The sequence below is a fragment of the Ambystoma mexicanum genome, chromosome 3p (assembly GCF_040938575.1).
Source record: "Ambystoma mexicanum isolate Mex_15411 chromosome 3p, UKY_AmexF1_1, whole genome shotgun sequence".
NCBI classification, from domain to species: domain Eukaryota; kingdom Metazoa; phylum Chordata; class Amphibia; order Caudata; family Ambystomatidae; genus Ambystoma; species Ambystoma mexicanum.
In genome coordinates, this window is record NC_090925.1 from 256,878,478 (window position 1) to 256,893,961 (window position 15,484).

A 15,484-nucleotide genomic window follows, 5' to 3' on the forward strand; every position below is an offset into this window, starting at 1 on the left:
AAACTTATTTGTTTTTATTTCCCTTTTTTCTTGGGGCACTTCTATTCCGCCATCGTTAGTTAAACTTGAGACCTTCTCTTCATTCAATGTCCAATCCTTCTCTTAAAAAAGGACAAATAGGACTGGTCCAATTGTGAGTCTCACTCTTCTGATATGCTTCCAACACTTGGTCTTTACAGAGACTAGTATAAGGGTTCCAGCAATGACTCTCACTCTTCTTCAAAACTTGGGGACTGATTCTGAGCGTGTGCTAAATATTGCGAGGAAAGCCGAAATTCTCCCCTCCATTTTCCAGCATCATCATACTGAGAAGGGTGGAAATATTGGAGGGGAAATGTTGTGTTTTCTAGCAGCAAACGTTGCTAAAATCTCTCTTAGTGGGGGAGACATGTGCTCCAGTGGCATTGTGAGCATTTCTCAAAAGACTTCCACTTTTCGAATATAAGAACGTTTACTTAAACATTCATTAAACTGGAAAAGTGGTGCTGCAGTCTGAGAAATTCTATGTTCATAACTGGAAAAAGTGTGCTGTGGAGTTTAATGCCACCTCACAGGGTACCATTAATGAATGTCTCTTTAGGCTGGTGCAGGAAGGGTGCCCTGGCCTCTGAATACAGTCCTTGCCAGCCCCTTACATGTGGGGCAGTTGGCATTGCTGTTGGCATGCCGTAAATCGTGGCTTTGCAGGAGTAGCAGACTTTGTTCATTGCCGTCACTCCTGTATTCCATCAGAATACATGTCTTCATGGAAAAGTGTCTTTCCACACAGCACTTTTCCACTATAACACACACCTCAGAATCAGGCCCTTGGTCTTTACTGGGGCGAGTATGAGTGTTCCAATAACAATCACACTCTTCTCCAATAATTGGTCTTTACTGGAAAGAGTATGGCTGTTCCAGTAACTATTCTCGTTCTTCTCAAATTCTTTTCTTTATTGGGACGAGTATGAGTATTCCACTACAATTCCCACTCTTTGCCAATACTTTTCTTTACTGGCACAAATATGAGTGTTCCACTATCAATTCTCACTCTTCTCCAATTCTTTTCTTTACTGGGACGAGTATGAGTGTTCAATTAACGATTCTCCCTGTCCTCCAAGACTTGGTCTTCACTGAGACGAGTATGAGTGTTCCAGTAAGGACTTTCACTCTTCTCCAGTACCTGGTCTTTACTAGGACGAGTATGGCTGTTCGAGTAACAATTCTCACTCTTCTCCAAGACTTGGTCTTTACTGGGATGAGTAGGACTGTTCCAGTAATGATTCTCACTCTTCTCCAATACTTGTTCTCCACTGGGGGTATGACTGTTCCAGTATAAATTCTCACTCTTCTCCAATACTTTTAATATCTGGTCCTTACCGGAATGGGTTTGAATGTTCCATTCATTATTGTTGCCCCCCCTCCTGGGTCTCCTGCATCCCCTGCTACCTTTATCTCTCAGGGATCATGTCACCAGGCCTGCAGTTCGGATGCAGCTATCTTCGGTGATTGTCAGTTTGGCTTCTCGGCTCTTCGATTCTTCCTCGCTCTGAATGCTCTGCTGTGCCTTCATTTATGTGGTCTCAGCATTGTTTAGGGACTCCCAAGTCCATTGGGTTCCGGTCACGCCACCACTTCTTACTTGATCACCCCTTGAAAACCGTACCAGTCATTTGGCTTCTCTTGCTTCAGGTTTCACGGCATCTTCTTCCCAACATCGTAATCTGTCTGTCTTATGTTTCCTTCAGCTTCGCTCCCACAGCTGATTTGGCACTCCCAGGCTTCTCTCTCTCTCCCAGGTCTCCGATTTATGATGCTGGCATGGGATTTCCCCGGCGCAGCCTAATAGCCCTTCTTCTTTGTTTTATTTGTACTCTGTACTACTCCAGAGGTTTTCTTTCAGTGCCACATATGCATTTCTTTTCAGGTTTTCAGAAAGGGTCTATGTACCAATAAGAAATATCAGCTTGATCTTCCTGTTTTCTTCCAGTAGGTTTTATTAGTGATGGGCTATAGGTAGGTGGGTTAGAGAGTTCCTCATCGGAATGGGAGTCCTTGTCCCCAAGGGGGGAGACTCTCCCAGTGAGGTCCATCTTGCCTCTACCACTAGGGAGGCTATTGCGTTGTGGGCTCACCTCCATAACCTCACAGGGAAAGCCCCCCCTTGAGAGAAGTGACTGAATCCCACTATTCCTCACAGCTGATTCACTAAACAAATAAATAGTGTAGGTAAAGCTAAATTTACTAAGATCAAACAACATAGTGTAAGCAGAATTTACACCATATTTTGGAGCAAGAAGAAGTAACTCACACACATTTTTCATCAGCCAATGTGAATAACTGGTCACTGAATGCTTTAACTAATAATAGCTGGAAACAGCCCTCTTTATTTCACCACATAAACACCCTTTTGATACAATCATTTGCAAATGTAAAAGTGAAATGAGATTGGAATCCAAACACCAACAAATTGCTTTAGCATGATGTAAGAATTCCAAAACTCAAACGGATTAAACAAAGGCACAAAAATTGGCATAAAACGTACAAAATACAAAATAACATAACCTCTAATCAATAGATGGTGGAAATATTCATCCTGAATGATAATGGAGGAATCTGGAAGGGTTTAAAAGGACACAATAAAGTACAGCTAAGTCTGCACTTGGATAATCTCCCTGATGGCATTTCTAGCATAGTATTAAAGGATAATATAAGCTTATGGTCGAATATGCTGTTAATATTAATCAAGCAGGTGGCTGAAGGGTGAATTATACCCAATTCATGGCACAAAGCAATTATAGTCCCCATGTATAAAAAGGGGGAAAGAACCTTGCCCTTGAGCTACAGACCTATTTCCTTAATTGATACTCCAAGTAAAGTGGTTTCTGCCTTCGTTCTAAATGACTAGCCCTGGACCGATAGAACTGAGAGTCTGAGCATATATCAAACGAATTTCTGTAGGCATATGGTGACAGCGCTGAATGGTCTGATCTATTCCTTATGCCAACTTAAAGCTCTTAGACCAAAGGGACAGCCCTTTTATTTGGCTAATTTCAATATGTCTGCAGCGTTTGATAAAGGGGATAGAAAGTTTGTCTTTATGGCCAAAATGATCAAATTGGGGCATTCCACAGGCTCTTTTAAACATGTTGATACTGTTTTATATCAATAACAGCCTGCGAATCCACATACATTCTGAAGGTGCATTATCTAGAAAGGTTTTGGTCTATTCAGGTCTAAGGCAGGGGTGTGTTTTATCCCGCTCCCTGTTCAACCTGTATAGTTCGGATCGGCTTGAAGCACTGCACAAACCACTCTCTTTCCACCTAAAATAGGTTGGTTAGTTGGCATATGCCGACAATGTGATTCTTTTAGTCTCCACCCTATTGGATTACAAAGACGTTTGGACTACATGGGACAATATGCCAATGAGAACAGGCTACAGATAAACTCGAGTAAATCTAGGATTCCAGTGTAGCAGAAGTATAAACAGTTTAGGTGACTCTTAAATGATAAGGGGATAGAGGAGGTATGACAATTCCTCTATCTGGGATTTGTTTTCACCAATATGAATTAGCTATGGATAATTAAGGAGAACATCTCCGCAAAGATTGATCTTTTCAGAACTGAAATGAGGTTTATATTGGCCAAATACTTTTGTTATACCTTACGGCCACTAATAGAATTCTATAAAGCTAAGATACTGCCAAATGTAAAATATGGCTTGGAGCTCATTGAGATTAAGAACAGAAAATGGCCTTTGAGGGGAATATTTGGCATACTGCGTTGGGACTTCCCCCCTCATTGCCCATGGTGGTACTTCATCTAGAGCCGGGTTAAAGATCATGGTGGTATACTTAGAAATGGAAACAATTGTGTATTTTCTTACAAATAAAAGAGATCGGGTGTAACTCTCTTTTTACTATATTAGGGGAGGTCAAACAAACATGTGCTGATTGTTCCCTGGACAAATATACGTTAGCTTGTGAGAGGTATATACAAAGGTGAGCGTAGATTTGATGCAGATAAGCTCCAGCTCCTTATTGATAAGAAAGAAGCTAAGCGAGTGGGAACATATCGAAAATCGTTAAAGCCTGTCAAACCTGAAACTTTAAAAGGAATATGCAAATTGTCTTCCAAGATTAAGATCCTCTATGGCCTACACTTTTAAATTTCGCTCACTGGACCAGAGAATGGGTTTTTTGAGATTTAGATGCAATTGTCGGCACATTCTTGAAATAATTGGTCCCATGGCTTTGAATTCCTCACAAGTCACGGAACTGCAGAATATGCAAAACAAACAATTTGGAATCCCTTTGCCACTTGATTTTAGAATAATCTGGCTTATTAGAAAGAGGAATATATTATTTTGAACGATTCTTTCACTCCAGTGAGGCTGTTGTCCTGACTAACTTTGGCTGTAGATTAATGAATAGTGAGCAGTTATCCCTTGCAATTGCGCTAGTAGCATTTCTGAATGAAATATTCACTCAATTGGTGCATATCTCCAAATTAGAAGATATTTTAAAGAGTTTAAAGTAACAATTTACTGTACAATAATGAAATGGGTTCCTGCAGATAGCACAGAGCCATTTTAGCCACTAATATCATATTGTCGTATTGATTACTTTTTGCTTTTTTAGCCGACAGTATAATTGCATTGTATCTACATCATAGAAGAAGGTTGAATTTCTTTTTATCCATTTTTCTTCAAAGAGCCTTCCTATATTTGTTTTTTAGTTTGGATATAACATAGGATTGTTATATTATAATAATGATATACTTTAGTTTTTTAAATATTTTTTTTTTAAGTAGGTGTTATACTTGTGTTATACAAGAATGTTGAAAAATGTTATATTTGAATTGTGAACTGTTCAAATTGTAAACCATAGCACAATAACATTTTTTTTTTAAAATGAATAAATCTTGCTGGAAATTGCATTGGTGTTTCCTTAATGCAGAGAAATATCTTCTGCCTTTTTCCTGTATGCTTCAGCAGCCAGAATGTCTGGACTAGAGACAATACCAATAGTCAGTGACTGCTCTCCAGGCATGCTCATTGGCTGGAAGGAGGTCAATAATGACATCCATATGCTAATACCCTCTAACAAACCCCTGCTCTCTTTGTCTTGCTGTGAACTTAACATCTGGCAAGGTCTAGCATAATGATCCTTTAAGATGCATGATAGGTGTACAAAGCAGAGGAAGTGGTGTCAAACCCGATGGGAACTCCAGGAAGTGCATTGCTCCCTAATATGGTGACTCCTGATGCGCTCTGCCTACAATCCAAAAAGAGTGTCAGGAGTCAAATCTCTAACACCAACTCTGACAGGTCGCGGGCAGTCTAAATCATTGAAGAACAGCCACCTGGACAGATTTATTCTTACAAAAGCCTCCAATATCACATAAAAACCTGATTGCTGCTGTATCCACTCTACGCTTTGCAACCTCCACTAAATCATCAAAGAGGTACATAAATGCTATCTTGGAAAAAACATCTTAAATAATAGTGCATAAGAATTATTTATTTAATTACAATATTATCTTAAACTTAGAAACTGCTACCCATTTGATGTCTGAAGCTAATTCTTCTGTCAGTGAATATGGCCAAGCTACTGCTGTAAAGACAAAATAAGTATGGGTGCTGAAATTGTCCTGTGCGCCATGACAAACTGTTGACTTATTCCACATACCCTGCACTTATAGATCTTCTCCTCCACCTGCTGCCTGGCGGCCCTGCCTCCTCAGAGACATGATGTGCTCCATGACGTCATAAAGGGGGTTATCGCAGCAGACAGGCCCTGCAGACATTTGGTGGGCTCTACAGACTATCTTTGAATGTCTTCCTTCCGTGGAAACATCTACTCCTAGGATTCTACTCTTCCATGATTTGTCAGCTGCCCTGCAAATCTGATTTATTGGTGGCCTGGCATGCAAAAAAAGCAATAAATAAAGTAATACATCAAAATGAAAAACATAAAGTAGAATTCTGTTTTTCGGAGGGACCTTTTTTACTACTACCAATGGGAAGGCAACAGCGGACAGCTCTAGTGTGGACCACTGGACCGGTCATCCCATAATGCTAGGATTGTTTCTTTAAGACAGAAGGATTCTTATTAAACTGGAGTCTCTTCTGTTAGATCACATTTAAAAAAATCACTTATTTTTAGTTAGCACAGATTTCTACTTTTTCTACTTTTTCTTTTCCCTTTTTTAGAGCTCAGCTCTTCAGGCCCAGTTACTCAGATAGTATATATTTGTCAGTGTTGATGTGTTACGTACGTGTCAGCATCGCTGTGGTAGTTTTGCCCTGCAGCGTTACACGGTGTCTGCGTGGGTCCTTCTGAGCTTCTTTCAGGTGGGCAGGATCCAGAGCCAGGCCGCACTACTGCAATGGTTCCATGAAGCTGATTGGATATCCGCTGCGGGTTCTCAATACAAAGGAGTCAAAGGTTAGTTCATGTTGCTGAGGCTTTCCCTGGCCTGCAGCGTCCCTATGTTATCCCACACATCGAAGCATACTAACACCTAGGTGAACCCTAGAGGTACTGAAGTTTCGTTGAAAATAGAGAAGGTCTTTTGAAGCCTTGATCTCAGTGGAACCATAATCATGCTTAGAAGCACATTATAAATGGTAGGAGGTGCATTTATGTAGGCCCCGAGCTCTCCATCCAAGCCCTCCCTTCAACGCGGATCTCTGAATGCAAATGGATCGATTAGGCAGTGAAAGGGAGATCAGGAAGAACCTGCCTGCAGACATTGTATGGGAGGGAGGAGAATGAAGCACAGTAACCAGCTTCCTTGGCCTTTTCCAGTCGTGCCTTACTGTCCCCCAGACTCGTGGCTTACTGCCACTTTATGAATCCTGAAAACTCTATACCTAAAGGGTCCCTTACTGAGGATGACCCTTAGAGCTAACATATGATATGATATGATATGGCATTTGTAACGCGCCTATACACAAGTGTTTCAAGGCGCGACGAGGCAGGGGGGGGAACACGGGGAGACAGACAACGATCCTACTAGGCCAGATGTCATTCAGATCGCGCAAGGGTAGAGGGGAAAGGGAGAAGTGCAAGGGGGAAAGGGAGCGGGGAGAGTGCAGTACAGGGTTAATAGCATACAGGAAAAATAACAAGGGCCAGCTAGTGGCAAGTGCGAGTAAGTGCAGACAAGTGCTGGGAAGAGGGGCTGTAGGGATACAGACACAGTCCCATAGTGCAGGGGGTGCCAGGGAGGCAGTGCAGGGGAGAGTGGCTGGGCCAAGGACCGAGAACGGTGAGTGGCCCAGTTGCAGATTCAGTGCAGTTTCAGTAACTTTAGCAGGGGAGAGAGGGAGAGAAAGTGGAGGCGAAGAGGAAGGTTTTGAGGTGCTTCATAGAGGGCCAAACGGCTTCTAGTCTAAATCATGGGCTTTCAAGTCCTGTTGTCAAAAGCCCCAAGCACACCACCTTTTCCAGGTAACCGCTGACTATGTAGCTACCTCTCATTTAGATTTTCTGTATTCAAATGCATTTACTATGCATGTCCTGAAAACATGGAGTGGATTTTGCTCTTGTGGGCTGGACTTGAAGGCCGCTTGTCTAAATGCTCTAATTTTCTTGTTGATAGGGGAACTGTGAGACAGCCTTCACCCCAGGGAGCCTGGTATCTTTCACTGGCCATTTCAACCGGGATGTCTGATACTGAAGCCTGTCGGGCTTTCCTCCCGTCCCGTTTAGATGCCACTGAGTGCATTACAATGTTCTGGTAACTTACCATTTCATAGAGCCGGTGATCAGCAGGTGTCACATTTGCAGCGGGTGATGTTCTGGATCCAGGAGAATGCCTTGACCCTGTTTTCTCTGAAAGACAAAAGGCAACCAGTCACTGAGTGGCCCCACTTTGACAGCGGTAGGTTGTGCCTTTCCCAGGAATTGTAGCCTCACTCCCTAGTGCCTGGCTGGTCCTGGCCATTCCAGTATGGAGCTCTTATTTACTGGACATGCTGCTCTAGTCCTTATTAGTCTGTGATGGTATACTTCCTGTCAGGCTATTCAAATGGAGTTAGTGAGACAGGCTGAGCAGGTCCTGGCTAGGCTGTAAGTGCAGACCTCCTAGCTCTGGTCAGTCCACATGCAAACAATGATTGAGGCATCCTCATTCAGTTAGTATAAACAATCAGGTTTACAACCCATACAAACATTAAAAGATGAAACATATAAAACATATAAAAAAACAATATGTATCATGTAGTCAAGGTTAAGATCCTTTCTTCTGTAGTTAAAATGCAACAAATTGATGTGCTGAATATGCTACGATATCTTGCATTTGTATTGCGCCTTCTGCCATGGTTTATGTCCTCAAAGCGCTTTTGCCTGAAAGAGAGGCAAAGAAGGAGTATCATAGAACATACAGTAGTGTCGGGGAGGAGCTAAGTCAGGTAGATAGTTGGGATGAGGGCGAAGGATAGATAAGATGCACAGGAAGGCCTGATAAGGATACAGTGGAGGAGCTATGTGTAAAGATGGACCACATGTATCATAGGGCTCAACTGTATTCTATGGGGCGCAGTGCAGAGAGGAGAGGTCGCTGGAGAAGAGGTGTTCGCTGCGCCACAGGGTATCTCTGGAATTAGCTCACTGCATGGTGAAGTCATGACCAAGAAAACACAGATGGAAGAGCCCTTCCGCTTACTTCCCTAGGCCCTCAACAGCATTTGCGAGGGGTAGTATGGCAGAGGTGCAAATTTGACAAGTTTGTGTGCAAAGTGCCAGACGTTTGAGCCTGCCACAGTGTCATGGTGAGCTATAACATGCAGAAACCATGCCCAACATAGCACAGATTGCAACCTTCCTGTATTTACTTCCCTAAGAACACAGCGATACTATGACACCATTCGGTATAGCTGTTCCCATACCATCATTTGCCTCATACTCCCCATCACCCTAACTAAACACTGCTGATTACACACCCTCCAGCCTAGGCGTTCTCCTCAGGCCTAACGCAGCCAGAATCGGTCTGGATAACAACCTGCCAGAATGAACACATACTCTTGATCTCTCAACCACCACACCTACCGCTAAGAAGCAGCTATCACACGAATGCCACACCAGCTGCACAGATATCCGGTGCTCACACGCACCTTTATGACCCTCTCTATTCTCTCTACTGACTTGAACTTTGGTTCCCAAGGGCGTTCAACCTACCAGCGCCTTGAGACCATACCAATGGTACATAAGGCGCTATATAAATGTAAAGTAACATAACATAACCTAAGCCCTGAATGGCCAGGGTCTATAGGGAAAGCTGGAAGGAAATATGGACACATTTAACTGAGGGTGGGATTTCAACCACAGCCTCCTTGGTAGCAGAAGTCCAGTCCAGACTTTTCGAGGTTCCTGAGTGCTACTAGAGCCTGTAAAATAATGGTCATATTGGTGTGTGAGGCAGGAATTCACTTAGGTTAAGGCTGGCCGCTTATGGAAGTTAAGGTACATACTCCAGCCTTTGACTACCTATCATCACCATCGTCAACTTTATTTTAGTTAATCAACCATAAAAGTACATATGAATAAAATGAGAAAATGGAGTGTGACGATAAATTCATTAAAAAAAAGATAAATTAACTTCAATGCAACTGTCCTATCACAATTAATATATCGATAACATACAATACAATAAATCTAACAACAGAGATCAAAATTTTCAGCAAAATACATGAACTTAATATGATTGAATCAGTAATTATGACAATGGATAACACGGTTCTATGTCCTGTCATCGACACTCGTTTGTACGATGGGTGTTTTGCAGCGGTTATTTTCTCCGAAAACATTATTGAAATTGTTTTTTATTTTTTTTGGGGGGTTCCCCTCAAGTGCCCCTTCATTTAACTATTTTTATATTCCCGACCTCCCCAACCCTTTATTTGCCTTTTCCCACCCCCCCAAAAAAAACAATGACGTTTTTTGGAAAAAACCCTACAGCAAAACACCTGTCATAAAAACGGGTGTCGATTAAAAGGATGCAATACTGATAAAGCAAACAGAGGAGAGTCAACAGCTCGCAACCTCACTTTCATGACCACAATAATCTCAAATAATACCTGACAGTTAGGCTTGAAACTTGGCTCTAAGCATCCATGCTCTGTGAATATAATGTGCAGTTGCTCAGACAACATGGATGGCCAGACACTGACCCAAAAATCTCACAGCACTAACTGCTTGCCGAATCTTAGCGGTTCTCCATAGTGGGGGTCAGATATATTTTTCTGAAAGTGGCAGACCCGCTGCAGAATAGCAAAACATGCATAACTGTCTCATTGCCCTCCTTACAGAGTGGACAGACACTCGTGTTGCCAGGTGACCACTTTTGCGTAACTGAGGCCACCGGAAGAATTCCCAGTCAGAAACACAGATACAAAGCCTTTTCAAAAGCTGGAAAAATCAGATCCAAACATAATTTGTGACCCGCTGCGTGCCTCGATTCAAACAAGATTTAAGGCAGCAGGGTCCATCTGCAGGATTTCATTATCACTCTGTTTGTTCCTTTCTTCACACTAGTGGAAGGCCTTACTTTTTTAGTGTTCAGCCATATCTCCAGCAGATCAAAATCCTGAAAAGATGACGTAACATGAGAGGCCCACTGTAAATGTTTTCCACCCACCATAGCTAAGAGATGGAGTGCTGCATTCCGGTAACTCCAGAGACCGCGCTGCCTCCATAATCTAGTCCAAAAGAGGGCTGGCTTAGCACGGAACAAGGAAGCTAATGGGACGCATCCCAGCTCCAAAGAACGAAAGCTGAAGGGGCATTAACAGGGAGCAATAACAATTTCTTCAAAAACGTTTGTTTGATGGTACATAACTTCAAAAAGTTACAGTAGCCCCACAGTTCGGAGCCATACAGAGCAGCAGGAATGGCCTTTTTATGGAATAGGTCCAACGCAGGGGAAATTGCACCTCTGCCATGCTTGGCGTGGAATGCCAAAATTTCTCCACCGACCTTCTCTAACGTGGTGGACGATTTGATAATCTGAACTGTCCAGCCAGCCTGCTCCTCAAATCCCAGCCCTAAATAATCATCAAATCCCACCTGTTCAAGCACAGAAGACCATCACTTTAGATTTTCGATATTCATTGTGAGATCTACGTCATTACATTTCTTCACAAAGACAGAGTTTTTTCTGCCCTTGTGTAGAGGACCGTATCATCAGCGTAAAACAGGGCGGGATATTTATCTGCATCAATTTTGGGGCAGTCTGACACTCTCTCAGTAGTATATCAATCACTTCTTGTATAAAGAGATTGAAAAGGAAGGGGGCCAATGTACTGCCTTGTCTGACCCCTCTTTTGACGATGAAAGGACTAGCTGTCAAGTGCCTGGTCTCGTCGGTGATGAGGTCGTGAAGAAGCCCCCCCCCCCAGCCTTGGCCCTTGTTGACTTTTCTAGAGTGTTGCTGGAAGAATGAGTGACGTGAGGAGCCGTCTCCTAACCCACTGATGTTAGAACTCGAGGGAAGAGCAAGGAGAGCAACTCCCCACACCACGGGACAGCTTCCACGGATTTAAATGGTGCAAGGACAGCAGCTAGACATTGGCAGGGGAAGCCACAGGGCCACAGAGTTGCTGGTAACTGATGACGTCAGCACTGGTTCCAAATCAAGCACTGACTTCCGGTACAGGAAGGAGGCACAAGTAAGGAGGACCAGAGAGGTTCTGCCAAAAACTGCAGGCAAAATTGGAACAAGGAATAAAGCAGCCAGCAGAAGAGAGGGAAGGCAGAGTCGGTAGTAAGCCAGAGGCAGAAGCGAGAATCAAACTGAGCCAGAGGCCAAAGTAGAAGCACAAGTTAGAATGACTACAGGCAAACAGACCGAACTGCCGAAAATACAGGCCAGAGAAGATCACACAAGGAACACTCACACATACGGAGCACATTCGGACGCATCCAACCCTTGTGAATGCAGGGTGTATACCCTCTGTGCTGTGGGTGACATTGCCATGGTGCCACAAGATGCTGCTACAACTACACATGCGCAAGAGACTAGTGCTGAGTCCTCGCGCATGCCCACTGGAACCAACATGGTGGCGCCCTGTATGAGGACACCGGGAGAATGCCTTTTGCCGGCCGAACTGCAGGCCCTGGCGCCCGATAGCCAAGACACCTCTCTGTCCTCCTGTGACCAAGACGCAATAGCGAGTAGTACCGCCAGGTAGGTCTCCATGGGCCGCGGCAGTGACAGGTCTGAGACCTGTTACCCTGGGCAGCAGTTACTGCATCCTATTAATAGAGGGTATCATGCAAATCTTAGATCAAAACAGGAGTGTATGGTCTAGTTAACAACAGATTAGATTTGCAGGTCGACCTTGCGTTTATTTATTTATTTATTGTTGCGTGTTTCTCTGACTTGCTCCCTTATGGCTGCTTCAAAGGTGCTTGACAATTAGACATTTAAAGCAAAACATTAAAATGAAACCTCAACATAATATACCATGACCTACCCATCAGGTATAAAAGGAAACCAACATCATATTCTCCCTCCTCCCCAAAATGAGTGAATGAGTGCATACAGAGGTACTGAGGTAGGTTCTAGTTAACGTGCATTTAGTTTTGGGACAAGAACACATTGATTTCACCAGAACAAGACATTACACAACATGTTTCTACAGCTATAAATATGACACAGCGTAGCATAACATAACTCAGTGTAGCATGCCAAACCTAACTCAGTGTAGCACTTCTGCAGATCTTGGTGTTGACTGATTTCAAGTTGTGAAGGGCTCCTGGGTCTTCAAAGGCAAGGGACAGCACCCCTTCATACTCTTCCTTCACTTTGCCCTAGGCCAAATTGCTGCTTCCTTTCATTAAGAGATGCCATTCCTCCTTTAATTAAGACATGCTATCTCTCTTGGACAGAGGGAGAAACATGTGGGTCCTTTTTAGTGGGAGAGTGATGGCTCATCCTTTGAAAGAACTGTTGGCTTCCAATAAATGAAGTTTCTTTTAAAAAAAACATGTATTTATTTAGTTTACTTGACCAAAACCCTAGGCTTGTGCTTCTGGACATAGTGCTTAAGGACTCAAAGCATGTCATTGGCGCAGCACTGGTCAGACTTTTGAGTCTTCCACAGTGTTGTGGTGAGCTTGAGCATGTTTAAAACCCTACAAAGAGAACACAGATGGAAATTCCCTACCTTATACCTCACCAGGGCTCCCAAAAACGTTTGGGCTGGGTTGTTTTTCAGAAATCAGAATTTGGCAATTTTTCCAATAGGTCCAAAAACCAGCAAAAAAAATTTGATTTATTTGGGAGGCTTTCCTCTGTAAGGTCATGGTTACCAAGAGGATTGTTTGACCAAAACCCAAGATTTGCGCTTCTGGGCAGAGTGCTTACAGACCGGAAGCATGTCATTGGCTCTGCATTGGTCAGACTTCTGAGTCTTCCACAATGTTGTCATGTTGTGGATGTTATCTTACATTTGTATAGAGCCTCAGTTTATGGCGTCTAAACGCTTTTGCCTGTCAGCCAAAGGAGGAGTATCATAGAACATTCAGTAGTGGTGGGGAGGAGCAAAGTCAGGTAGATAGTTAAGGTGAGGGATAGCTAAGATGCACAGGAAGGCATGAGAAGGAAACGGTGGAGGATCTGTGCGTACAATCGTACCAAATTTATTGTGGGACTAAACTGTATTCTATGGGGCAACGCAGAGAGAAGAGATAGCCGGAGAAGAGGTTTCTTATACAATATTATACAATTAATGCAGGCGCTGTATCATCCTGTCGGCAGTTCACAAGTTAAACCACTTTAATTTCTATTAGAACATCCTTGTGTTATTTCCGCAGAGATGATTGGTCAATCTGCGGGCTATATGAACTGGTATAGCCTGCAGATCTATTATAGCTGGAAATGTTGCAGCCGCTTTCCTGAGCCGCCAGCGCCCGAACCCGCACCGGCGACAGTTAATCTTTCTTGCGTTCCCGTGCATGTGTGCCTTACGTGGCCGCGCCCCCTCACGGATATGATCACACCGATTGCTTTGTTGTCAACGAGATCAGACTGCACTCTGCTACAACACTGTGGCATCACAGAAACTGCTACAAAGAAAGGCCTACATTTTTCAACATTATATTACAACTATTAACTGCTAACCTTTCCCCTGCATTCCCCTACCAGTGAAATACTGATGAATTACTGCTCACAGCTGCAGTTACTTTCCCCATTTGAATACTCCACCCCCCACTGCTAATTACTTCCCATGTCCCAATAAATACATTTCTGCAGCATGTATTACTTATTACTCATTTCTCGTTTTTCAATGTATGGAAAATACTGAGGAATTTCTAATAGCTTTATAAACCTACGGCTCGGGCTGTACCGGGCGTATTGGTCCCTCAAACCTCGTTAAAGGCCCTTCGCTACGCTTGGGCCTTTAACTCGGTTTTCAGGGCCCATAATTGCCGGTACAGCCCTCGCTGTAGGTCTATAAAGCTATTTTACAATACATCTGAACTGAATTATCACTTCAGTGGTACCACGGATGGGAACAAAAGGAGTGCAGAGAACAGCCCAATGGATGAGGTTGGCCTTGTTGGTTGAACTCTTGGGTCATCACCACTGGAGCCTGTTCATCAGGCTACATCCCACTATGCCAAAGTGAAGTGTCTACCAGTAATTGAGACTAACCCAAGCGTTTGGCCTGCAAGCAGAAGTACTAGGAGTCACCTAAGCATCAGGCTTGCGTGCCATGCTTGGATCAGGTCCTCAATGGTAGGAAACTTAGCTTGGTAGATGCCGGAGCCACTGACTACTGAGATCTTGCATTTCTAGGGGGGCATCAGTGAGAAGAGTAGATGCATTGAAGGCAAGGGACAGATGCTTAGATTGTCGATGAAGGCTACAATGGAGATCTTTGGCGATCTTCCACAAATGTCTACCTTTTCTAGATTTTGGAAAGTAGGTAGGAGTTTGCTATTGAGGTGCCTTGAAAAAGAGTAGTCACAAATCACATATAATACTGCTTTGAATCATAAAGAGAGAGGGAGAGGGGTTGGGTTGCACAGACTGTCTAGAGAAGTGCTACTAAAACCTATTGGGGAATCAACATTTTGATTTTATGCAGGGGTTCCATGTGAAATGTATGTGCTTGAACATGCAGCAACATAATGCAAGCATTTGGGTAGATAGCCCTCTGTTGCCGTACATTACGGAAACGTTTACTACCATTCCTCTGCATGCCCGCAAACAGAGTTGCATGGAAGGATGTGCCTGTTCACCTTGTTTGTGACACTGTTGGGGGATTTCTGATTTGCCAGCAGCACTTTCAGCCAGAAGAGTCTCTGGTGACCACACCCCTTTTGTTTGGTTTTATACATTCAATAACGTAATTTCCGGCTGAGATTCAGGATAGATCTGATACAGAGGTTGAACAGAACTGGGGGCTGAGACTAGGATCAAGGAATTTAATAGAATCCATGGCGCAAACTGTAACACCATGTACTAAGCGTTCTTTCTATGGCTGACG

General features: G+C 43.4%; 1 protein-coding gene across 4 annotated transcripts in view; it reads right to left on the reverse strand.

Moving 5' to 3' along the window:
- Nucleotides 1-15,484, reverse strand: part of RBBP8NL (RBBP8 N-terminal like) — a 249,042-nt gene that overhangs the window by 64,927 nt on the left and 168,631 nt on the right. For 3 of the 4 annotated variants that reach the window (XM_069650751.1, XM_069650749.1, XM_069650750.1), the window contains 2 exons: nt 7,738-7,823; nt 6,262-6,410 (listed from right to left, as the gene is read on the reverse strand). In XM_069650751.1, coding sequence (XP_069506852.1) covers nt 6,262-6,410; nt 7,738-7,823 — 235 coding nt within the window. The remainder of the gene's footprint in view (nt 1-6,261; nt 6,411-7,737; nt 7,824-15,484) is intronic. The other variant, XM_069650748.1, reaches the window with a different exon arrangement.